General features: G+C 34.0%; 1 protein-coding gene across 3 annotated transcripts; it reads left to right on the top strand.

Moving 5' to 3' along the window:
* The first annotated feature begins 988 nt into the window (after positions 1-988).
* On the top strand, positions 989-17,233 carry LOC116178775 (protein krueppel-like). Of its 3 annotated transcripts, none has more exons than XM_031498376.1 (3): positions 2,229-2,390; positions 2,446-2,539; positions 13,898-17,233. In XM_031498376.1, exon 3 carries the CDS (start codon positions 13,924-13,926, stop codon positions 15,025-15,027), a length of 1,104 nt encoding a protein of 367 aa, XP_031354236.1. In that variant the 5' UTR covers positions 2,229-2,390; positions 2,446-2,539; positions 13,898-13,923; the 3' UTR covers positions 15,028-17,233. The 3 variants fall into 3 exon arrangements, with proteins under 3 accessions (XP_031354234.1, XP_031354236.1, XP_031354237.1); XM_031498377.1 differs by having other exon boundaries at positions 2,436-2,539; XM_031498374.1 differs by lacking the exons at positions 2,229-2,390; positions 2,446-2,539 and adding an exon at positions 989-1,190.
* The last annotated feature ends 9,549 nt before the right edge of the window (positions 17,234-26,782 follow it).

Genomic DNA, 26,782 nt, shown 5'->3' with positions numbered 1-26,782 from the left:
TATCAATAATTATAATACGGGATATATCCCCCTCTCCCTAGAAAAGCTTTCATTTTCGGTACTGAGCAGATAAAATAGGAAGGATATCTTAATTACTTTATGTTTTGTGGTAGGCTGAGAACATGGACTTTCGCAAAATAGCCAGATGTAAGTTCACTTTTAATTTTTTAGAAGAAAATTGCAAAGCTGTCATTCAGTGTTGCAAATTTTACTTACTTTTAACGATGTGATAGTGACTTTTATTCGTTATAAGGTTCAATTGCGTTTTTCTGCTTAGTCGGTTTCTTTTTATCAGAGTTGCAAATCTGTAGAGTTTACACTACCTGGATGGGCGCCAATATAATATTATAAAAAGGAGTATGTGCAATGTCTAATGTGGTAGTAAATCATATTTCAATTGCATTTTCTTCGATTATACTACGGAAATTTTACTAAATTTTGGAAATTAATTGCAGGTTAAGTGCCTAGTATTGTACAATTTACCTGCGAGGTATATGACAGGTAGGTAGGTACCGATGGACAGAACTACTTTATAATGACCGATTTGCTATCTGCATTTTCAACTAAGGATACTCTGAAATTGTCTTCGACTACGCTATCAGCCACTATTAGTGGACATGTGATAACAAAATCAACTTGTCCCAATGGACTTCCTTTAATATTTACAATTACTGCATGATTAGATTAATTACAGTGCAAGATTGGTAAACAGTTTAGATCCACAAGATCTTTAAATTATAAAGTTACACGCTGACAAGTGCAAAACCTTCGGCACGTACCTACACCACCGCAACCCAAGCAATTTAATTGAAGTAGCCGGAGGATAGTTGTAAAAAAGAAGTCTTCCGGAGTTCCGGATTTGAGGGGGTGCTCCAGTTCTCCCCACTATAAGATTCCCTACCCTTCAAGGAGGGGTAAATGCGTTACGTTGGGCTAGGTTAGGTCATCCCTCGTGCGTGTGCTTTTACATTTTAGTTCGCCACAACATCGCATGTGTATCAGAAGCATTGTACAAAAAAACTAACGAAATTTACGTAAAAATTTACACTTTTCTTTTTGGGCGTAAAAAACATGATTTATGTAAAAGTGATTGTGATCTTTTAATTCGCGAACTGACTTTTGGTGAAATTTTACAAGAAAAAAAATCTGAAGAAAAATGCCTCTGCTGCAAGAAAGCACGCCGAAAACTGGTAAGATTTTCATTTGTAATTTTCATACCCTTCGCGGTTAAGCAGGCGAAGGTACTTCCGTTTAATTCCGTCAAGGATAATAAGATAGAAGGATTGTAATAACCACATATTAAAGATTGTAATTAGGGGTTTCTGTTGTGGAGAAGCATATACAGTTTGTATACCTTGAAATTCGTGCAATTAGGTTTTACAAATTACGGTACGAACCGCTTAGTTTTTAATAAAAGGAATGCCGTAAGTGAATTGCCCATAATTACATAAGTAAAAGGTAATGATCTAAGCTAATTATCCCAAATATGAATCCGTTAATAAATTATCAAGTTTTTGGCTTAAATCGCTCTTCTTTTTAGGTACTACATTTATTAATTAACAAATAATGGAGCCGGTTTTTAATAACTTTAAATCTGAATAACCTTTACCGGGTTTAACCTATTTATAACTTTACTTTTACTACTGAATAATTAGATCAAATTGAATGCAGTTCTAATAATAACGTGTAATGCCAATTGTCACAATTTAAAACTAAGAATTTTGTATAGATACAACTATTACAATTTAATCCGCATCCCTCATCCGAAGTTGAAAGATTTCGTGTATAAGTGAAATGAATATTTAATTATAATAAATAATGAATTTACTCTCCCTTTCGCAAATAAAGTCGGAACGATTTCATTATAGATAACGATCTACGCAACCCTTTCATGCGTTCCCGTTTTCCAATGAAAAACGTGTAGATGAAACCCAAAATTAATACTCCTCCTAATTAGAAAAAGAACTTGTAAGGAATATTTCCCATTTACGGAAACGAGAATGATAATGAGGAGAGTATAATGAATACTTTCGACTCCTCCCTGTACCTACTATTTTATAAGGAAGCGCAGACGCGAACCATTATCCTCGGCCATTATCTCCTCCTTTGCTTTCTTCATTAGCAAGGTCTCCCAAAATAACCCTTCCTTCCCTTAATGCTCACGTTCAGTCTGTTGCAATACGTTTATCGCTTACCAATTCCGTAGGCGTACCGTACCTCGAATTCACATGTTTAGTTTTCGTTCGGATACTTCATGAATTTTAGAGCTTCCAAAGTTTATATAGGACGAATGTTCTAATTAGATTTTTAATGAAACGTATACACTAAAAGACCCTCGTACTGTTTTCGGAGGAATGTACAAATTAATCAGTGCTTTCTTAGTGGAGCTTGTAAGGAACCTATTTCTATTTCTAATATTTAGTTACGTTCACCAGTCATTTGTAGACACGTCTCACACAACCTGTTGCAACCCTTATCTACATCATGGGATGAAAATGACTTATCCGGCAATGAACTGCAACATCGTTCTAATGAATAGGTGAGCTGCGCTTCAAGAAATATTTTTGCATTCTTTATCATATGTCAGTTAATGGATTTCCATGGAAACTAACTCTGTGAAGGGTAACATGAAATACTAGCCTTTAATAGTGCAATAAAACATGACTGCTATTTAGATACTCATTGTCTGAAAAAAATTACGTTTTTATGGAAATAAGTGGATTCATTCCTGCCAGTCAATTAATGGAGTGGCAATTTTTTGGGATCTGTTCGTCCATCCGCGTCCCTTCTGAATTTAATTAGTTGTGACACGGTTTGTAAGCACCGAGCCTATCCAATATTTAAAGGAAAATTTTTGTATGACATTTATGGAGTAGTACAGAAACATATTACCACGGAAATTACCCTACAGAGGGTATTATTTCATTTTCAATAATCTGGGTAGTTAAAAAATTCTGTCATTATGGCTATTAAATTATTTAAAAACAAAATAAAGTAATAGATGTCAACCATCGGCAAATTCATTTTTATAAGTAGAACTATTTCCAGATAGCTAAGAGTTACTTTTTCAAAAAAACACACGGAAATCAATGGTTTCGGGAGAGGAAAGGGGCATCATTAATGAATGAATTTTTTAGTTAGTCATTACATCCTTTAGCGCTAGGGCTGCGCCACACAAGGGACAAATAATTTTTGAATTTGAATCGATAGTTTTTTTTATCATATTTCCATAAAAATAGAAAAAATCCGCTATTATTATAGTCACTTTGTTCGCTCGTCTGTCCGTCCCTACGACTGTGTCGCCACTAGATCTTTGTCTTAAGAGGTCTTACTCGTTTCGCTATTTGGTTCGTTATGTTGCTGGTAAATGATTTTTTTCTGTCACTAAAAAAAGTTGCATTTTGTTTTTGATTAGCCCGAACTCAAACATGAAGGGTGCTCAGTTTTAGCAATCATTTGAGATATAGGGAAACCCAATCTTGATCAATGTTCAAAAACGAATTGCGCATGCCTAGACTGAACTTCCGTATTTGTGGACAGATTTTCCTAAAATTTGAAGAGTAAGAATGAAGCTTGAAATTTACGAATTAAATGCGCATTAAACAATAGATTGTAAATACGCAGACGCATAAAAATTATTAGACCTACATTACTTATTTGTGAGCTAATTATTTCGGGGTACGATGAACGTGTAAAAAAATGGATTACCCAGTGTTAACTTTCTAATGTTTACTTCAAAAATGGTGCTTCTTACAGATAGAAAATGAACGCCCTTTCTCAAAAATGTAACCTTGGGGAAAGATTTGGTGGTGGTTTCCCGTGACCTTCCATCTAGCCCAGTCGGTATGTTTGTTGTTTCGTTATGCCATTTGAAAAACTTAAGAGTTGTGGTTGCAGCCCTAAGGAATTAATGGTTTGGCGAGTTTAATCGTAACCCGTGTCCGTTTGGAACCCAAAATTAAAGTGCAAACTTTACCTTAAATTAACCGAAAATAATTCCACGTTTCGAACAGGAAATATGGAAGAGTTTATAGGTCAAAATAGTTGTTCTCGCTTCTATCTTCACTTTTATCTGAAGAATCATTTTCTTTTTCCAGATGATTTGTTAACGAGCTCTTAAAAGCGATTTTGGACTTTCAGTCCGTCCGTCCAATCGTCCGTCCGTCTGTGTGCATGATAACTCGCGAACGGTTTCGAATTTTCCAAGTCTGTTTTCAGTATTATGTCTATCATCATCCAAGGACGAACTTATTTCGTGATTTCTTAGCGTCTCTTTCACGCCTGGTTCGTTCAATTTTTTTACGCTTCTTTTGTATCTCCTTTCATTGCCGTTTCTTCTTACGTACTTCTAATAATTCTTCGGCTTAGCCTTCTTGACGTGTCCTTCCGCAGATCAATTATATTTGGGAACAACCGTTTTGATTATTGATATGGTTGAATAGAGAATTAAAAGACCTTTCAAATAATGTACTATAACTCCTACTTGCGATTTAGATATTTAAGGGTTGTCATTCTCACTCTAAGGGATGAAATTTTTGCACATGATGTAATTGTAGATATAAAATCGACGGGTCTCGGGGTTTTTTCCTGCAATCACTAGGTTAAGAAATAATGAATTTATTTCTTTCATGTACAGTCATTGACAAAAGTAATCGCCTCTTAGGTAAACTCTGCAGCATAAGCAACCAACATGACTATCACATCGTGTTCCGTCGATTTCTACAAGGAGGAGATACCTTAATTAGTTGGTTCGCATTTTATTTCATCATTTGGGTCATTTTTTAAAGAAAGAACCATAATCACTTAATTTTGGTTTTTTAATTTTTTTATGCAATAAAATATAAACTGGCAGTTCAGTTGCAACTGGTAATATCAATAGCAACAAAAACATTTTCGAAAGATCATAAACAAAGGGACAAGGGGTTTTTCACAAATGATTCTTACCATTTGATATAGTTTAAAGTTAAAGTTAAAGTGTAGACCCAAGAAAGAGAACTTCGTTCAGTAGCTTTTTTATTTGGTCGACTACCAAATTAAAAACTACTGAACGAAGTTCTATTTCTTTGGCCTACACTACTAAAACTTTCAGCTCTATCCCAACGAAGGCCGAAAAAACTACTCGTCTTAAATTTAAAAAAATTCTTGATTGCTTAAATGATGTTTTTTTTTATTGGAAAAGGCAATTAATCTAAAATGTTGATGCCTTGTAGTATTAGTTGCTCATGGACAAAGTATCTTGCCCAAAGATTAAAGTAAACCAAGAAATTTGTCTGGAACAGATTTTATTTATTCATGTTGAATAGAAAAGGAAAATAAACTTGGATTGCGTTGGATGGCCGAAGCTTTCGTGGAGATCTACGAATACAGTCAAATTTAAAGTTATTGTAAGAAAATATCAGTAGGTAATCGATTTTTTGGGAACGTGTTATTTTTGTGGAAATGCGTTAAAATTTCATGAAATGAATTCTTATCTTTGTGATTTATTTGGAAAAGTAGCATTGTTTCGATGTTCCATTCATACACATCGAAAAATAGCCTTTTAATACAATTAGTTTGAATTTTGCAAATGTAAGCAGTATCTGATTTTATAAAATTCACTTTAGGATACTTGGAGAGATGCAATGGCAATTTTCTTGAATTCATTCGAGCCTTTTGCTTTAATTCGTAAATTTATGTTGAAACGCTAGGAGTTTTGAAAATTTTCTCGGTCGTTATCCAATCTAACCGATGAAGGATTGTTATCGATAACTTTAATATACCATGCTATAAGGTTATAAAAAGAAAGAGATATAAAGAAAGTAGCATTGAAAGATTCAAAAAATGGCAGTTTAATTCATAGCATGTAACTGACAATTTGAATTTTTAATTTAATTCACAACTCGAAATAAATTAACAGGTCCGTCTGAGAAGTGTATTGAAGTTCGTTCATGGGAAACACCTTATCAACCGCCCATTATGATCCTGTATGTTTTGAATCGCTCTGGGTTTTAAACCTGGATAAAAATGCAGAAATGGTGTACAGTATTTTGGTTGAGACTGCTGTATTTCACGGCTGCTTTTAAAGATAGAGGCTTGTTTTAGCCCACCAATTATATGACATGTGACATAAAGGTAGTATATTTTAACGTGAATCAAAATCTCCATGAATCCATAGTCTACTATTTAAAAACACTTATAAGGATTTCATAGCTAAAATTTAAAAAAATATATATGTTGTAATCTGAAACAATTGGTGTTATATAGAGGGTGTTCCATTTAAAAAATACCAACTTTGGGCCAAATCTCTGAAACTGGGGTCTAAAATTGTTTTCACTACGTCACCGAGTACTAATCTACTATGCAAAATAAAAGGCATTATTACGCAAACGAAATAAGATTGACTTGTTAATTACTATTCAAATTTAACCAATGTATTTTGGGAAACCGTTTAATGGCACTTATTGGGCGGAAAAATTTTCTGTTTTTAAACAAATATTTAAAAAGCGTAAAAATGGAACCAATAATTTTTGGTTTTGGGGCATGCCCATTCGGATATTTGTAAAAATCTCTACCGCAAAGTTGCGCACCACAAGTGAGGTGCCAAAAGTGCGTTGACAAGGTATGGAATCATGGTTTTTTCACATTTTAATAACGCCTTTCTGTAATTTAAAAATCGTAAATATAATCTAGGTCCAATGCATTTTTTTTATGTACGCTCTTCGAGGAATATTAACCTGAAGTGTTCTGCACGATTTTTTCAGTGGAGTGTTTAGAATTATTGCAGTTGACATTTTTTTCAATCACATACTAAATTGGATTTGTTATTCCTTTGCTCAAGGTTCTCCAGGTACCCTAATTTTTCTAGATATCGGACTTAGGCATAGCTTTTTACTATCTATCCAATGTTTACGAAGTCGGAAAGGATCCACCCAAAAAGTCCATCCTTCAATGTCTTATGGTTGCTGAAAAAACAATTGGAGAACGAATAAATGCAAGTTTACTTTGACCCTTCAGTTTACTTGCAAACATTGTTTGTTTTGGTGGTTGCTGCCAGCATTTTATTTTGACATACCTACCTAATAATAATAATAATTATTCCTTTACAAGTTACTTTTTAGACTTTTTTTGAAAAAGACACCTTTTATTTTGGAATTAGGGGATCGACGAAACAAGATTAGTGAAATTATACAGGATCGTGTCGTTTGGTAATCTTTGAACTAAATGAACCAATTTTTGTTTCACTTTACCTGTTTAAAAGCTTTGCCAAAACGCATATTTTTCCATTAATGTGTTTATAATCACTTCGCTAACATTATACAATTATCTTCTGATTAATTAATTTGTGAAATTATGTTAAATACAAGCTTTAATAATTAAAATATTTGTATAGAAAAACGAAAAATTTTTCCCCAAGTTATGCTTTGTTGCTCGAATTTTACGAATTCATGTTATGGCCATTTTTTCCATCCGTCCGTCCTCCTACAGTATTTAATGCATTTGCATAGTTCGTTCTTTTTTAGTTAGGTAGCTTATAATATAGCTCTAGCACCTGAGCCAAGAAAAATCTTAACGATTTATGTGCGCATGCCAGGCGGCTGCGCAATATTAACTCTTTTATTTATTACCTTTTTACGCATCTTCCGTTGTTTTGAAGAGCAGGGTATTTTTTACAAAATTGCAGATTTCACTTTTAGCTCCAATTCTTTCAAAATTAAATACTCTAAAGCAGTCACACTAGAATGTGTTAATAATGCATATTAAAGAAAACTGGAACAGGGGAAGGACTAATTTTAATTAAGGTGGTAATTAAACAAATACATTTTTTTACTTTTAATCTTTAGCATAAAAGTGAAGCGAGTTGTAATGATCGATCCCTACTTTTTTCAGTGTAAAAATTAACATGTGTTTGCCTTCCTTGATTTTTTCATTGAAAAAAGTAGGGATAGATCATTATAACTTGCCTAATTTTTATGCTAAAGATTAAAAAAACAGAAATTTCTTTAGAAAAGATTCTTAATAATAATGTACATTTACAACAGATGAGTATCCAATTAACGGACAAAATCCATATAACAAATACGCAAGCAAGTATAGTAACAAAAAGACAAATTTAAATATATGAGAATAACAATAAAATTAAAAATACATCGTATAACAAAGACAAAAATTGTTTTAACATTTCTTATAATATTAGTTACTAACAATGAAAATTGAACCTTAGACAAATACAAGATATCATAGTTTTTAGTAAACATGTTACAATACTTACACATTCTATAAAATGGCGAATTCTTCAAAACATTGGATTTACAATAAGGAATGTAAAATGTATCATCACCATGATAACCAACACGGGCCACATAAAAGTTAAGGTAACACATCAGGATAATCGATCTTATTGTGGATAAGATTACTTATGGAGAAAAGACATACTCTTTTTTATTTTCTTATTTTTCTAGAGTCCATATTCGTTGCTAACAATAGTTCGTCATGATCGCAGTATAAATCGGGATAGGTGCGATGCAATCTACAGTATAAGTATTTACAAAATTTCCTTTGAACAGATTCCAAAGACAATTTATACACATTATACAGTGGGCTCCATATTAATGTTGCATACTCAAGCTTAGATCGAATTGTGGCGAAATATAATGACCTAATCACCATTATATCAGTAAAAGCTGGAATTCCTAATAATAAACCCAAGTAATCGCAGAGCATTATTTTTAAGTTTACTTGTGTGCAAATTAAATGACAATTTAGTCACCAAGATTTTTAATATAATCAACTCTCTCAGACTCTGGTTATCTAAGTGATAATTGAAAGTAATGGAATTGACTTTCTTAGTGAAAGGTATAATGTTAAATTTTGTGATTTAGTTTACACCACTCATAAATATTATCAATTTGTTCTTGTAGTATGCAACAGCCTTTCAATGAGATAATATGATAGAATATTTTTAAATCATCAGCAAATTGTCGCAGAAATAACGATACTGATGTCATTAATATATAAATGAAATAAAAGGGGGCCTAGGTTAGGACCTTGGGGTACACTCGATGTTGGTAAGTAAACCCTAGAATTGTAATTATTATATGACACATACTGAGGGCGATTTTCTAGGTAGGACGACATAAATTCTATGACTAATCCGATCAAATGCCTTCGATATATCCGTATATAAGACATCAACGTGGACCTGGCGGTCCAGATGGATCGATAAATATTAAGTTAGATATAGTTTTCAAAAAACCCATGTTGACACACAGATATAGAACGCTTGACATTACAATATATTCTAGAATAAAGGAATAATTGATAGGTTTTAGCAAAGTTACATAAAACAGAGATAGGCCGATAGACGATAGTGAAATCACCTGATTTAAAAACAGGAGACACATGAGCGCATTTCCAGATGTCTGGAAATGTATTGGTTTTAAGAGACCTATTTATCAGCCATGTAATAGGTTTAGTAAATACATTGGCACAATCCTTAATTAGAAACTATTGTGTCGTAGTCGAGTGGTTTCTCGTGGGATGCGCACTGTATTCATTATTGAATTAGAAATTGATACACAATACTTTATTACACAAAATGTATTAATATAATATAACGAATAAAAGTATATTCTACTCTATACCACAAATCACATCCCATCCTGCTGTTTTACAAGCATGCGCAATAGCTGTACACACAGTGGCGTAGATACTTTACAATAGAAACGCAAGAATTTGATCCAGTCCGGCAGTATTTTTATTTTTTACTTTCGAAAAGCACTCTTTAATATCATCTTCAGTGGCCTGAGTATAATACAGAAAGATGACCAATGATCAATACCGTGCGATTCAGTATAAGGAACAGTATCAAGTGCGAAAACGCTACTAAAAAATTCGCAGAATTTTTCAACAATTTCTTTTGCAAAAGTAAATTTCATAATATTAAAAATTAAAATACATTTGACCGGGAATTCTGGAGTTACCTCTCTTAGAGCTGATATAAGATCAGAATTGTTGACAATCAATTGAAATCAATTTTTCGATATCCTGAACATAGATACGATAAGCTATTCTTATTTGATTTTTTCGCCTTAACTCGTTGTAATTAATGCGATATGATTCTAAATTATACCTTTCATATAATTTGAAAATTTTGCTCTTTAATTTAAGGATTTTTATAATATCCGCATTAAACCAGCGGGGATAACTGCGCTTATATGAACGGTGCAAGGGGACAAAGTCGTCAAATAAATAATATATTACTTGTAAAATTGTTCGTGTAAAAAGGATCAATCAACATGCAAAAGTGCATTGTATAAAATGATGACATCAATTCTTTTAAAGTTATAAACGTTTTTGTCGGGAATCGATGCAAAACGTACCTACTTCAGATTTAGACAAGTGTCTCAGGTTAATAATATTTAGAGGAGGATGATAAGCATCCACATTAACTAACGGATTTTCTTCTTTTTGAACACTACAAACTACATTACAAAAAACTAAATCTAACAATAACGGTTCATATAATTTACTATCTTATTAGACTGCGTTAATAGTACAGTCAAATTAGGAAAAATAGCGGAAATAATTGAAAGAAAGCTGAAAATTGGTATAGAGGTAGGTACATTAGGGCTTGTATACGAACATACTAAAAGTCGGGACCAAAACTCCAATGGCTCGAGCCGCCATCTTGGAAAAAAGGTGCTCCAAATCACTTTTTCGCTGATATCTCGGTAACCGTGCATTCTAGCAAGTAAAGTTTTATACGAAAAAAGAAAGATAATAAAATTTTGTATAAAAAAGATGGTACGCACTTTTTTTGTATTTTCGTTATTTACGTCGATATTCCACATTGAATATAGAGCATAATCTTTTTTCAGATGCAGGTGCATTACTTTCAGCGCTCGCGTGCTTTAAACATATGTTTAAAAAATTGACTGACATTGTTAAGGCCTGTTGACCATCTAAGAGAAGGAAATAAATAATATATTTATTTTTCTACTATATAGCTCAATACAAAAGATACATACATAAGGAAACTAAGAAAAATAAATATTGCCAAAATCCGAAGTCGTTTGTTCGTTGTACTACTTGTAATGGATACGGGGCATTTACAAAAAAAATATAAATCAAACTTGACTTCATTTCATAAAAAATACTAAAAATAATAAACTAAACTAAACAATTCCATTAACAATTCGCTAAATAGTACATAGCGCTATTCCAGTATCCACACCTAAACTTTTTTCGTGAAAGCGGGATAGGTAGATATGTTTTCCATTTCGCGCGGTAGAATGGAATAAAGCCTTGGAGCCATGTACTGAGCAGTGAGCACATCGTTTACAGATTGTTTTTTCAGACCTTGGAAAAAGTATATTATAGTCGAGATTATGGTCTTCCTGGTGTGTATAATGAGAGTGCATGTTGGGCAGTAATTTTGGATGTCTTTATGAACTGGAGGATTTTGTTACAGTAAGGTTAGCGTAAATTCATTACATTTGATTCCTTATACAGGGTGGTGCCTAGCGCGACGCAGCATAGGGATTTCAATGGTAATTTCTTTATTGTCAATTACTAGCTACCCTATATATTTTTGAGCAAAGGTCTAAATACGTTTTTTTATAGAAAAAAAAATACATTACTTATAATTTTCCGTTTTTCAAAACCGTAGAAATTAACCAAATAAAAAGGTTCATTTTTCAATAAAACAGATATGCCTTGGAATTACCTAAAAAAACGGCAATCACGTTTCATTATTTGCCTTTGACGTTTATTAAATTTATACTTGTTTATAAATTAGTTAATCATAAAATTGATTATCATGTATTTAACTGACGAGAAAACCGAAATGTTAAAGTTGTTTTATGCTGGAAATAATGCCCGCCAAGTAACGTGTGTATTTAGTGGTAAGTACCCCAATAGGCCAATTCCAAGCAGTGCAAGAATACAGAATTAAATATAAAAATCGTTTGGACGTCAAACAACAATAACGCGATGCGCTTGTAGTTTGTTCAAAGATCATCACTGATTTATAAAAATGTAATTTTTTATTTTGTGAATTTCTAGGATTTTGAAAAACGGAAAATTATAAGTAATAGTATGAACATATGCAGTATTTTTTTCTCTAACAAAAACTTCTTTAGACTTTTGCTGTAAAATAATTAGGGGAGCTAGTATGGTGACTATAAAGAAATTACCATTGAAATCCCTGCGCTGCGTCATGCTAGGCACCACCCTGTATAAGACTGTATAAGGATTCACTAGCATAAAATACTCCCAGCCAACAATTCCATACATTAACAGTGATTGGATTAACGAGAAATACAAAACACGCATCTGTTGAGTCAGTACGATATGTCGTAAGTGTTTAATTTTAGATAAAACTGCCCTTCTCTTCACTGGTTAACAGGCCCTAAAATGTCCGCTAGATCCATTTTTTTAACATATTCATGTTTAAAGCACGCGAGCGCTGAAAGTAATGCACCTACATTTGAAAAAAAGATTATGCTCTATATTCAATGTGGCATATCGACGTAAATAACGAAAATACAAAAAAAGTGCATACCATCTTTTTTATACAAAATTTTATTATCTTTCTTTTTTTATATTAAACTTTACTTCCTAGAATGCACGGTTACCGAAATATCAGCGAAAAAGTGATTTGGAGTACCTTTTTTCCAAGATGGCGGCTCGAGCACTAAGAGTTTCGGTCCCGACTTTTAGTATGTTCGAATACAAGCCCTAATGTACCTCTATACCAATTTTCAGCTTTCTTTCAATTATTTCCGCTATTCGTAAAAATTTGATCTAATTTGACTGTACTATAAATCGAACAAATTCTGAAATTGTGTAATGGTTAGTTTGTTGAATCGACAATTTTCAAATTCGGCACACTAAAATTGCTTAAAATTAATAGTTTAGAAAATTTGTATGAAATTAAAAAATCTTCTAAAGCTTAAAAAAAAGCTTAATTTCAAAGTCACATTGAGATGGCATTTGCATCCAACAGATGGGACCATTGCGGTTATGTTCTATACGTTTTTCTGGAAAAATGCATAGCTTTTCCGTTGATAGGAACTTTTTAATTTAGCTTTAGACGAACAAGAGCTAACCTAACTATTTTCTTTGTTTTTAACAGTTGTTATTTGTTTCTGCACAGTTTTTTTAATAACATTCTCTTCGAGTTTGTCGCGAATAACCAACAATAGAAACATTGATCTTTTCTATGCAAAAGTGATACCTACTTTCGGTCGCGAATAATTCGAAAAGCCTCGAAAATTTCCTGGACTAAAAACCAATCATTGCGTACTAAAAGACATTTTTCAATTTGCAAAATGTGGATACTTACTGGCTAAATTGAGCAGTTCCCAAATTGACTGTAATTCGAACTTGTATGTCTAAAACAAAAACATAATTTTCCAAGTTGCGCAAGTTGCTTTCTACGTAAGGAAACAATTCCCTAAAGTCAAAGTAACTATAGCGATCACGTGTACGATATATTTTCGTTTTGGTGTAATGTTGTATAAATAACGTGACGTTTCACGATCGGGATAGTTTGGAGGATGAGCATTCTGGAAAGGCACTCGAGTGAATCTAAAGGGCACGTATCGAACCATTGAGATGTCTCCGGGCATTGTGGCCTTCTTGCAGCTATTGTCGGGTGTCTTAAGGAATACTGTGCGACATTCCGCTAGAATAACGTCAAATAAATTCGGGGTTCACATATGCCATGCAGTTTGGACAGCGTATATTTGTCACGACTCCCTTTTGTTACATTTTTAGAAGTTTGGGTTTTGCTTCCGGCAAATTTATATAACAATAAAAAAAAGGTTTAATATTTGGCTGTAGACGTTCGGAAAGTAGTTTGTACTGCTCTATGTGAATGTCGGCGATTGTTGTATAATGAAATGTTTTGTTGCAGATTTACTGTCGTCGGGGAGAGACGCGATGAAAGTTGAATCGGAAGAGCAAACGTCGCTAAAAAATCAATTAACATCGGTCGCATTTCCGTCTTTCCCAAATTCGGCAATGTTTACACCGTCTCAAATATTAATGGCTAGTCAATTAATGGCGGCATCCGGATTAGGTATACCCGCCAATCCCGCTTTTTTCCATCCGGGGCTATTCGCAGCTGCGTGGCCGACAAATTCGCCTCCATCGCCGCCGGTACCGAGCGAACAATTATCACCCGCGTTAAAAGCCAGAAAGAATAACAATAATAACGTCGTTAGTAGTAGTAGTTCCGACACAAAGTTGCCGAAGCGAAAAACTGCGAGAAAATTGGAGGACGATATCCCTTTAGCGTCGCCGACGTCGAGCTCGTCACCTCCTTCGAGCACGGGAGACGCTATAAATAAGGATTCTAACCGGGACCGTCAATTTACTTGTGGCGTTTGCAATCGTTCCTTCGGATACAAGCACGTTTTACAAAATCACGAAAGAACACATACGGGGGAGAAGCCCTTTGAATGCCCAGAATGCCATAAGAGGTTTACGCGCGATCACCACCTGAAAACGCACATGCGATTACATACGGGGGAGCGTCCCTATCATTGTGATCACTGCGATAGGCAATTCGTACAAGTCGCCAATTTGCGACGCCACCTCCGCGTGCATACCGGGGAGCGTCCCTACGTATGCGAGCACTGTCAGGCGCGATTTTCCGACTCAAATCAGCTCAAAGCCCATCTACTCATCCACACCAACGAGAAACCCTTCATATGTGATCGCTGCCAAAGTAGATTCAGAAGAAGGCATCATCTTCTACATCACAAGTGCGGGGCGCCAGATCCCGTTCTAATCAAATCCGAAATATCCGAGGAAGACGATTTGCGGACAAGGCCAATTGTAACGCTTCCACTTCAGGTCTCGTTTCCCGAACAAACTGAACCTGAAGACCTATCGATGAGCACAGGTTTGCACTCGCATAGCAGCGGAGACTCGCCGCTATCGAGATCACCAAGCTCGAGAGAGGATTTGGACGACGACGAAATTGAGCCCGACGATTCCGCCACTTTATTCTTGCAAAGAAGACATCCTTCTCTCTCCTAGTCTTATTTCAATCCTACGGGTATGTTTTATAACTGTCAAATAGTTTCAGGAAGATTTATTTATAATTAACGGAATGTTCTGTACAGTGTGGTATGTAAGTTCCTCTTCAATAGACTAGTAGTGATTTTTTTCAATGGGAATTCTCTTTTTTTAGTTCTAGGAAGATTTTACAAGACGTTGTTAACCATTCTAGTTGGACGATATAAACCGGTGGCTTGTATATAGATAGATGCAAATTTAAGTAAATTTCTAGTAGCCCTAATTTTTATGGTTTAAAAAGGACCTGCAATTTATACCTGTTTTGGCTTTAAAACTTCCCGCTCTGGTTTTGCACGTGAATCTGAACTTATAAATTATTTTTTATTATCCCTGTCAGTCCGAAGCTTTCCAGTATTGTTAGAGAAATATGCGGATTTATTGCTACACTTCCTTGTCGCAAAAAATTTCGCTCGGTGAAATTGACAGGGGTTACTCTTTGCAAATCATTCTAAATGATTAGGCCGTTGTCTTTCACACAAATCCTGTTTCTATTCAAGTTATCGAACTAGTTTTTTTAATCACACAAATTTGCTGAAATCCAACACCGCTCGGCCTGTTCTATTTTACCCTCGATACGCGCAACGGTCGATGCCCTTAAATTTACCTAAAATGGACTAAGTCCCTTTTTGTTCCCAGGATCAATTTTAAATTTTGCAGCATCCTCAAGCGGTCACTGAACTATTCTTCCCACACACGCTTTGTTATTCGGCATCATTTTTCATCATTTCCGCGCATTTTTTTTCTCTATTCATTATATTTGTATAATAGGTAGGTACCAAAGACGTTAGAGCTTTCCGGTACACCTACTTTGCAAACGAACCGGATTTGATTGAATTTTTTAAATATTGTAACCCTGTCACGATTTCAATACAATTCAACTTGTTTCAAAACGGGTTGAAAATTAAAAGTTATTCATGATTTTGGTGTGAAAGTGGAACTTTATACGGGCCCAAAAACGAAAATACGTTACGTAGAGTTAAGTTAGAATAAAAAGTTCTTGTAAAATCTTCAGGTGTACATAAAATTTTTGACATATCCCGGTTTCCTGACATAGGTGAATGTTTTGTACATGTACGAATGATTTTTATAGGTAAATAAATATAATTACTGTAAAAGGTGGCTGTACTTTTCGTAATATTGTTACTTTTTTTGCTAGTATTTGTTAAGAAACGCGAGTTACCTCTGATCTAAAGAAATAGGCAGGTGATATGAATATTTTCTCTTTTAGATTAGACTCAATTTTTTATTGTTTTTAAAGTGCCATTGCGCCAGCATTTGCAATTTAGTTTATTGTAGAATATTGTTTTTTTCCAAATACGGGTATATTTCCTATTAGTTTAGTTTACCTAATATTAATGTTAAACAGGGTTACCATGGTAATATAAGAGAATCTACATTTTATTTTTTCAAAGGTTTTTGTCCATTTTAAACTAAAATAATTGTTGAAATATGCGTGTGCATTAAACAATCAAATACGATCTCGTCAATTTTTGTTAAATATTTATGTGTAAATAGTTAAACGATTGCTGCGTGTATTTAAATTTTGCAAATGCTTTTTTGCGTTAATTATTGTTGTTAATTTTGTTTTCGAAACAAACCGGTGAACATTTGAATAGTGTAAATAAGCCATTTGCAAAATTTCCTGGCAACTACGGTACAAATCTCTACCTCTTGCATCTCATTGTTTGCTTATTAGAAGAAGATCTATATGTAACTAAACAAGACTGATTTTTAATAGATTCCTATATGTAGTTGTAGCAGAAACAGATATTATATACAATTTCAAATTTAATTATACGTGTATGAAGAAAGATAAAGATTGGGGTTTATATAGTGTGAAAACGTTACAGTTTTAAGGTCCGAATATTTCAGGTACAAAATGCTAGATGATATCAGAGCACGATTAGAATTGGGTCACATTTCTTTAGGGGCTTCTTAATCCAATTAAAATTTAATGTAGTTACCCCCGAAGTTAAAAATACCGTACTAAATTTTCTCTACTAGCGTCGTGCTCGATTTAAGTAAATGTAGAACTTATTTACATTTTACAAATAAAATATCTTGTTGGATCCTTGACGTATTTCATAATGAATGTTTTCATGGTGTGATTACCCTCAACCCATTTGTGATCACGTACCCGGTTGTAAATTGATGTCTCTTACTGAAATGTACGATTTTTATGTCAATGACTATTTTATTATTAAAATGTTCGTTTACAATAAACTTGCGTTTTATTTTATTCGAGATACAACCTTTTCAGATGCATATACGCAAATGACAACTGATTGAAGAAAATTTCGTAGAAGTTGGGAGCGGTTTTCTTTCTACGAGTAGTATCGTTGACAAGTAAGGTGATCTTACTTCAAGTACCCATCAATAAACGTCATCCTATTTCATTGAATCTATTACTAAAAAAAACAACGCACGTTTAAACAATGAAATTGTTGAAAAAATTGATTTAATAACATTAATAACGTACATTTGACAAAAACAAAGGTGTTATTATTTCAAAAACTTTGACCGTCATCTATCAACCCTCTTCTTTTTTTAATAAAACCCTTAAATGTATTCAGATTTGGTAAAATCAATAAAACTTTGTAGAAACTGTATCCCATTATTATGACATTCGGGTTCGAGAAGTTCCAGATATTGTTACTATATCTTCTATATTTTCAAAACTATTGTTTTACCTAATCAATTATTGCAATTCCATAATTAAATTAATCTTAACAAAGCTCATTCAAAGTCCACTAAATTACTAATTAGATAATTAAGCATTGATATAGTGACCCATAATTTAATTAATATATTAATAGTAGCTATAATACTTGTACAGGGTATTACAACTTTAATGTCATGAAATCGCAACTTTCTCAGCCTACCCACAAATATAGCAACGTTGCTACCGTGCAACTACAGGACGGCGCCTAATTCGTTTTTGCAAGGTGCATATGACACGTATTTAAAAAAATGTCATAGCCGAAGATAAACGCAATGTAACATTCGAGAATAATAAGTTTTACTCGTAAAAAACAATTGAGCCATTTTGTGAAACTAAAAAAGGGACATGGTGCCAAAAAATGTCTTACATTTATTTAAAAATTATTTCTATTGTGTTTAAAACACTTAGCTGCTTTTTTATGTGTACTGATTTTTATTTTAAGATATTTTGGACATTAGGAGACAGAAAGTAGAATTTTTTTATGTTATTTTGATATAATTTTAATTTCACATTTTATACATGTTCATTCGTAGATGTACTTACAAAAATGGTTTGGTATAAATAATAGATTTTCCTACATTTAAAAAAAAATGTAAAATAATTTTATTAATTGATTGATAGACCCTCACTTTAAAACTACCGATCCATAAAAATGTTGTAATATTTGTTCTCTTCTTTTTTCAATAATACGTTTTTTTTTATTTGCTCGGCAGTCTGGTTTTTTTTCTCAGGGATCTTAGTCCAGTCGGTATAGGGGTTGGAGCTTCCAAAAAATGCTGAAACTTTCTGAAACTTTGGCATATTTTTCCGTAATGTTCAGTAGTACTGCACCCCATTTTTCCAACACAATTTCCTTGTGCTAACCTCAAAGGGCCCAAAAAACTTCGAAATCTTTGGACTGCTTTTATATTTTTGCTTCTAGCGCGACGACAGTCACAAAATTGTACTCATATAAAAATTATAGTAAAATATACTTTTATTTAATAATTAATTAAAATCTATTTTGGTGGAATAGATAGATATGGAGCTTTGAAGTTGTTCTAAAAATTCTAAAATTAAGGAAAAAGGCTGATAATACTTTTCTTCAATAAAACATGATTTTTCTCAACAGTCTTACATTATAGACTGTACGTTGCCATTGGTAGCGTATCAAAAAGTACTCGTTAGCATCGCAGCGTAAGTAAAGTACTTTGTTAATAAAAACTCGTATTAATACATCGGTCATGTTTTGTCTTTATGTGGTATATCTTCTGCCTCGTTATCTTCCAGCTGTAGTACATCCTCGAAATCTTCTTCTTCACATTTATGCTTCTATATCATCTTCATGAGGATCTGTTTCTGCGGCATTTTCACAAGCAGGTTCTGATCAATATTACCAAAGGGTGGAACTTATTAGCCCTGCAGCTGCAAGCTGAGACATTTACATGATATTATTTTCAGTATCGTGTCAGGAGCACTTTTGGTAATTTTTTAAGAGCCAATTCCGGTCTTCTTGACTGGGTTACTCAAAACAGTTGGTACTTAACTACTGTCCATCCACGTTTGGACGTGAAAATACGTTCCGAATACGTGATATTTGTGATAGGATGGCTTTAGGATTTCAGAAATTGATACGACAGCTTTTAGAATTTTCAACCCAACTTAAAAACGTGGAATCTATTTTATCAAAGCAGATAATTTTTTTAAATACAAGTTAATTTTTTTACACGAGTACAATTTTGTGTCAGAAAAATGGGGCCACCAAGCCCCCAAACAACATACCAAACTTTCAGAAACTGCATTTTTTGCAAGCCACCACCCCAACTTTAACTTGTAGTGACTGAAGAATTGCCGATATTCGTTAAGATCGCTTCAGCTCATGGGAAAATCTGAAAAAAAAACACAAGGAAAAGCTATATCTTTTGCTAGACTCGTACGATTTTCAATTTTTTGAGTGATTTGGTATCTTGGTATCTACAGGTCAAAATCTAAAAGAATTGCCAATATACGTTAAGATCGCTTTAGCTCATGAAAAAATGTAGTAAAATGACCGTATTGCAATGAGAAAAAAGCCACAAACAACGCTATATCTTTTACTTCTTTTTTACCGAAGTGTAGAATTTGAATTTGACAGTGTAACTTAAAGGTTAAATTTCTTTAACAGTGTATGGTAAGCAAAGGATTCGGAATCTGTGGAAATTATCTCATTTACCTACCTACATCTGATCTGAAAGAGAGATTTAAATTTTAGAATAGCTACCTACTCTAGTTGTTTATTGGGTTACAATATTTTCGACCAGTATCATTTAATTTTATTTCAATCTAGAGTGGTTGTCAAAATGTTGTATTCATTATTTCAACATTTAATAATAATAATAATAAATGGACTTATTTAATTCTCTTTAGATTTTTGGAATTATTGCTATTCTACAAAGTAACTTAAAAAGGGTTTGGTCCAGGAGAGGCCTAAATGCAAATAACATAAACACTCCCAAACATATTGGAGTATAAAATTCTAAATCAGTATCTTTCCAAATTTTGATTATAAATTATTGACAATTAATGATATAGCAGCGAAACAGAAGAACTAAATTCTGTCCTCTTTTAAACTATTTTTACCTGAGCTAGATGGAAGTAAAAGTGCAAAAAGGTAAGTTCCAAAAGTACTTCAAGCTGCAAGGCGAAGAAATTGCAAGAGGATTTTACACCGCGAACCTGAGATAATCTTCAACTCTTTGTAAGATAACAGTATATAAATTGGCACCCCTCCGCGGGTTAGAATTACCGATCTATCCTTTGATTGGTTCCCTGACCGGTACAATTTCGTTAAAATGTTGGCAGAAAATTGTTAGTTATTGTTACATGGCTGATTTTTTTTGTAAAGTATCCTGATACATCGCCAAGTAGGAATCATCATATCTTCCAACGAGATTCCGTGACTTATGGCTGGGAGGGGCGGTCAAATATGTCAAATTATTAGTTATAAAGTCAACCCAATTAGGAATTCAGGATTAACAAAAATTAATGACTTTTAAAATATCGTTTTTGAAGGAATACTTACAGTTCCTTTGTCCACTTTCTCCTCTCAATTCTAAGGAAAATTCTAAATACTTTTCATGTATCATATCCCATACCCAAACTTAATAGGTACCTTTTGGTTATCGACGTTTCAAAGGTCACACTATTTTGTGAAATCCAGTTGGGCTCTGTAAAAACCATACGACTAAAATAAATGGTGTGATTTGTCAATATAAAAAAATGGATAGGTACTAATGTTTAAAAAAATTGATTCAAATTTTGGTCGATTTCCATATGAAATTAAAAATAATTACATTTTTACGATCCAATCCTAGTTTTCCATTCTCTGTATATCCTCATTTTTCATTTTCAATTCTTATTTCAATAATTTCTTAAATTGCAAACTTCGGATAATGTCCTGTGAATCCAAGGAGGAAGAAGCGTTCAGCATCCCTCATCCATCGGAGGAAGAAGAGTAGGACCACAGCAACTAATTGATAGAGGAGATGGATTATTACCAGAATATGATGGGGTAGAGCACGATGCAGGTTCAAGCACATCAAAGAGACCGTGCAAACATTTATTAGGATATAGTCCAGGCTATATAATATTTTTGTATGAAAAAAATTAGTTACCGGGCGAAACCGGGTTTTTCAGGCAGGTGGAATGAATAGAATTTGGGAAAAAATAATTAAAACAGCTGAATTTTTCCGCGGGTGAAATCACGGGGGTTGAAAGGGGTGGAAAGTGGTATTTTGCAAATTGTGGTAAAACTATTGATTTTAGACGAAAATGTTAAATGTAAAAGTTATAGAGATTAAAAAAATGAGCAACTTTTGTATCTGCACTATTTTCACATAACCTCCAATTTTCCTAGAAAAACCGGAAAAACTGATTTTTTCGTTTTTTATTCTTATTTTTGCGAAAAAATGTCGTAGGGGTTTGAAATTTGGAGGTAACATAGCCTGTTTTACGATAAAACAGAAGATAATTGTTTGGGCCCATAAAGTTGAACCGTTTCCAAGATCTCACGATTTCTGAAAAAAATCACCTCTTTTTCAAGGGGATGAAAAATCTATTTTTTTTCATCGTACAGAGGTGCGCGGGGTAGCAAAATTTTCGGGAAGACTTATATTTTAATAAACAAAAATAAAAAATATTATTCCTATAGCAAAAATTCGCGAAAATCGCCAAAAATCGGAAAAACAGTCTTAAGATATACACGGTTTTTGACATGATAAATCAACATGTTGGATGTTAATAAAGATTTTTTCGAAATCTGTCTTCTTCCTTCTCTTTAATGTTTGCTTAAATATTCTCTTTTGTTATCTTATGTTCAACTGTTTTAGTTAAAACATCTTTATTATTTCTTTTTTGTGCATTTTTACCGCAATAAAAGCAATTCGAAATAAAATCGAATTATGTATCTTGCTTCCTGTTTCTTGAACAATTTATTTTTGTTCGCTGACTCTTCTTCCTACTTGTTTTATAGCTGATGCAATTGCGTTGGGTCTGTTGATAAACTTGCAAAATCTGCAATAAGAACGTTGGTTTTACCGGCCAAAAGCAAATGAATTGAGATGTCAAACCTGCAGGAATAAACTTTATGAGGATTTTATTCATAATTCCTGTAAATTAACGATAAACAGGCCCAGCTTAATCCCATCAGCTGTAAAACAGGCAAGAAGAAAAGTTAGTGAACAAAAAAGAATTCGATTTTACTTAAAATTACTTTTATTGCGGTAAAAATGCAGAAAAAAGAAACAATAAAGATGTTTTAATTAAGGCAGTTAGACACTGGGAAACAAAAGAAAATATTTTAGCAACATTAAACAGGAGAGAGGAGACAGATTTCCAAAACTTTTTATTAGCGGGATCCAACACGTTAATTTATTTGCAAAAAAGCCTATTTACCTACTGTCAAAAACGGTGTATCTTAAAACTGTTCCTCCCGTTTTTGCCGCTTTTCTTGAAATTTTTCTATTGGAATAATATTTTTTATTTTTGATTATTAAAATGTAAGTCGTTACGAAAATTTTGCTACCCAGCGCACCTCTATACGATGAAAAAAAATAGATTTTTCATCCCCTTGAAAAAGAGGTGATTTTTTACAGAAATCGTGAGATCTTGGAAACGGTTAACTTTATGGGCCCAAACATTATCTTCTGTTTTATCATAAAACAGGCTATGTTACCTCCAAATTTCAAACCCCTACGACATTTTTTCGCAAAAATAAGAATAAAAAACGAAAAAAACAGTTCTTCCGGTTTTTCTATAGGAAAATTTGAGGTTATGTGAAAATAGTGTAGATACAAAAGTTGCTCAGTTTTTTAATCTCTATAACTACATTTAACATTTTCGTCAATAGTTATGCCACAATTTGCAAAATACCACTTTCCACCCATTTCAACCCCCGTAATTTCACCCGCGGAAAACTTCAGCTGTTTTAATTATTTTTTCCCAAATTCTATTCATTCCACCTGCCTGAAAAACCCGGTTTCGCCCGGTAACTGATTTTTTTTGAAAATAAATCATTTTAGAGCTATTTAGCCTGGACTAATATTCCAAAGCTGTTTTTGGAATTTGGCATATAAGAATGCTTAAAATTGGTACAATTTTAAAATTTGGGCGTTCCTTGATCATTTGACCAGTACTTTAGGAAGCTACTGACGACACAAAGTAGCCAAATAGCACATTTTAGGGAATATGGGAAAACTTTCGCTAGGATGCGTTGTTTAGGAGTTATTAGCGAAAAATTGAAGAAAGTTAGAAAATTTCGGTTTTGGGGCACCAAAAGTTGTGCTAATTAAACGTAGTTGATTTCTTTTAATGCCAATATAATTTTCAGTATTTATAATACTCTGGTGATCTACAATAACAAAATTTCCTTTTTACGCGATTGTCGCATTTCGTAAAGGTAAAGGTAAAGTTTCAGTGAAATTTGATCGCGCAATAGTAATCATTACAGTGACAATGATGCATCGATTAGCTAAAACACCAGTTTTCTCTTATCCACGATGAAAATTAAAATCTTTCACTGGCTTCACCTAAATTAAGCGTATCGAATTTCGTTCGATATAGAAAAATTAACTTACTTTGAGAAAATTGCCACCTCCATCTCCGGCAACCCGATATTATACTAAAATTCAGAACTTAAACTATGATCGATAACCAGAAATCGTTCCTGCGGACACTGCAGAAGTTATTTACCTTTCAATTTCAATTGTAGTACGACTTAATATGAAATTTGAGCAAACTTTTCGAGTAACTACTAAGAAAGGTTTCGTCTCGGATGGCTCGTTAAAAGTTTTCGTATAGATTTTCCGTGATGCTTTAGAAAAATTACTTGATTCTTTTCATTCTTGCCAATGTTTTCCCAGTTCACTCCTTATAAGTGGTATTCATATAAGCCTATGAAGTAGGTGGATTTAAGTGTGCGAGCACCCCAATTTGTTACTTCGGCAAAATATTGTGCTAATTTGTGCGCCAATCCCCAAATATTGTGCGACTCACTTTTACGAGGCAATCAAAATTGTCCGTTGGGGGTCCAACTTAGTAAAGGAACCCCCAGCATTTTCGTATCCACATAACCCTAATTCCACAGTTTTGTGCTGGTTTTGTGTCGATTTGTGCCCCAATACTCATGTTTTGTGCGCCGTTCCTTTCGGAGTAATTTAAAATTTCTAAAGGGGGTGCCAACTTACACCTTACAATCGAATTGACTTGAAACTTATGTCATAGTTTTGTGCGCCAATGCCCGAGTTTTATGCGCCTTCCGTTACAGAGAACAAAACTGGGGGATTGGCGCACAAGTCACAAAATAGGCACAAAATTGTGACATATAGGTTTCAAGTCGATCTGATTGTAAGGGGTGGTACGTTAACGTGGCACTCTCTTCAGAAATTTGGAGTTACACCGAAATAAAAGGCACACAAAATCTGAGTATTGGCGCACAAGTCAGCACAAAAGAAGCACAAACCTATGGTGTTTGTGTCATGTCGATACGAGAATGATTTGGACCCCCAGCAAAAACTTTTGGTTTTGTCGTAAACGAGAAACGCACAAAATTTAGGAATTGGCGCCCAAATTAACTTAACCCGGCCCTATGAAGGGGCTTTTACCCAAAATCTTGCTGAAACCTTCATTTTCATGCCTACTTTTTGTCAGGAAAGTGTTAGTTTCCATGACAGAGGCAGGCCAGTCTACTTTCCCTGACGCCTGTCACTTTACCGGCCGCACTTGTCACTTCACCGACTGCACCTGTCACTTTTCCTGCCGCACCTGTCACAATGCTAAATGTCTATAATGAGTATTGTCATCATTGACAGGTTGGCATTCATCAAAAGTTGTATATGAAAATTGAATTTTTATATTAAAATTTAATACAAAACTCGTCAGTAAAATGACATTACTTGACTCAGAAACTAAAGTACTCAGTCCCAAAGGGGCACGTACTTCACTATTTCCTTGCCTACAATGTGACATTTTACTGTCATTTATGTAAATATTTATTTCAATCATTTGTTCCTTTCCACCATGTTGCAATAATTAAGAAAAATCGTTTTTTCATCCATTGTCCATTGCGCTAAAGACGAAGAAAATATGCCCCGCGAAAGTTTTCCCAATAAAAAGTTAAGGGCGGGTCGCAATTGCAACATCAGAAGGAAATTCAGAATTGAGGGCATGGAAGCAATTCCAAGCTCCCATAAAGAGAATTTTAGTAATATTGGTAACATTTTTCCTGATGCTTTCCTGGCGGCGAGGTTGCAGGTGGGAAAATTCCAGAAGAGAATACACTAAATTGAGGTACAAGTGCGACGGAACAAGACAGATTTCCAAGGACGAGTTAACTAAAGGACAATTTTTGTAAACCTAAACGTGACATTGTTTTTTCTGACCGTGAATATATTTCTTGCGACCAGTTTTTTGTAGGAATGAATATTCGGTAAGGATAAGTTTATATGCCTGAAGTGAAAATTATTGACAAATTTCTGGGTAAGGATGACTACCCCCTGATCGTATTTTGTGGGAGAGATTTTTGTGGAGGGTGCATATTTCTGGGGTGAATATGCATGACGGTCAGTTTTGCGATGGGCAAATATTCCATTCCTTACTGCAGAGAACATGCATGAAAATGAAGGTTTCAGGACGATTTTGTGTAAAATGATATTACTTAACTCGGAAATTAAAGTACTCGGCCCCAAAGGGGCCTCGTACTTCAATATTTCCTCGCCAGCAATGACATTTTCCTGACTTTTATGTAAAAATCTATTAAAATCACTTGTTCCTTTCCACCATGTTGCAATAATAAAGAAACATCATTTTTTCATTCATTGTCCATTGCGCTAAAGACGAAGAAAATATGCCCCGCGAAAGTTTTCCCAATAAAAAATTAAGGGCGGGTCGCAATTGCAACAGAAGAAAATTCAGAATTGAGAACATGAAATCAATTTCAGAGAATTTTAGTAATATTGGCAACATTTTTTCTTGAATGCTTTCTTGACGGCGGGGTTGCAGGTGGAAAAATTCCAGAAGAGAATACCCTAAATTTAGGTATAAGTGGGACGGAACTGGCCAGATTTCCAAGGGCGAGTTAACTAAAGGACAATTAAACCTAAACGTAACACCGTTATTTTTTCTGACCGTGAATATTCCTTGCGACCAGTTTTTTAGGAGTGAATATTCGGTAGGGATAATGTTATATACCTGATCAAGTGAAAATTATTGACAAATTTCTGGTTAAGGAGGACTACCCCCTGACCGTATTTTCTGGGAGATTTTTGTGGGGGTTCATATTCTGGGGTGAATATACATGACGGTAAGTTTTGCTATGGGCCGAAAACCAACAAATACTCACAAAAACGTTGTCTCCGAACAAATTTCAGCAGCGAAGCTGTCCTTACCGCGAAAATCGGTTCCCCTTTACGTGGCTTTTAGTACTGATGTGTCATTATTAAAGTCGATGTAAGTGTTGGATTTAAATTTGTAATGTAATTG

This window comes from Photinus pyralis, unplaced genomic scaffold, assembly GCF_008802855.1.
Source record: "Photinus pyralis isolate 1611_PpyrPB1 unplaced genomic scaffold, Ppyr1.3 Ppyr1.4_LG8, whole genome shotgun sequence".
In the NCBI taxonomy this organism is placed as follows: domain Eukaryota; kingdom Metazoa; phylum Arthropoda; class Insecta; order Coleoptera; family Lampyridae; genus Photinus; species Photinus pyralis.
The sequence above is the reverse complement of the archived record's forward strand: the minus strand, read 5'-3'. Positions and strand labels throughout refer to the sequence as shown.

Coding starts and splice junctions, on each gene's coding strand:
- LOC116178775 (XM_031498374.1), top strand. CDS start 1,157: ATGCCTCTGCTGCAAGAAAGCACGCCGAAAACTG. Junction 1,191..13,897: donor AGAAAGCACGCCGAAAACTG/GTAAGATTTTCA, acceptor GTTTTGTTGCAG/ATTTACTGTCGTCGGGGAGA.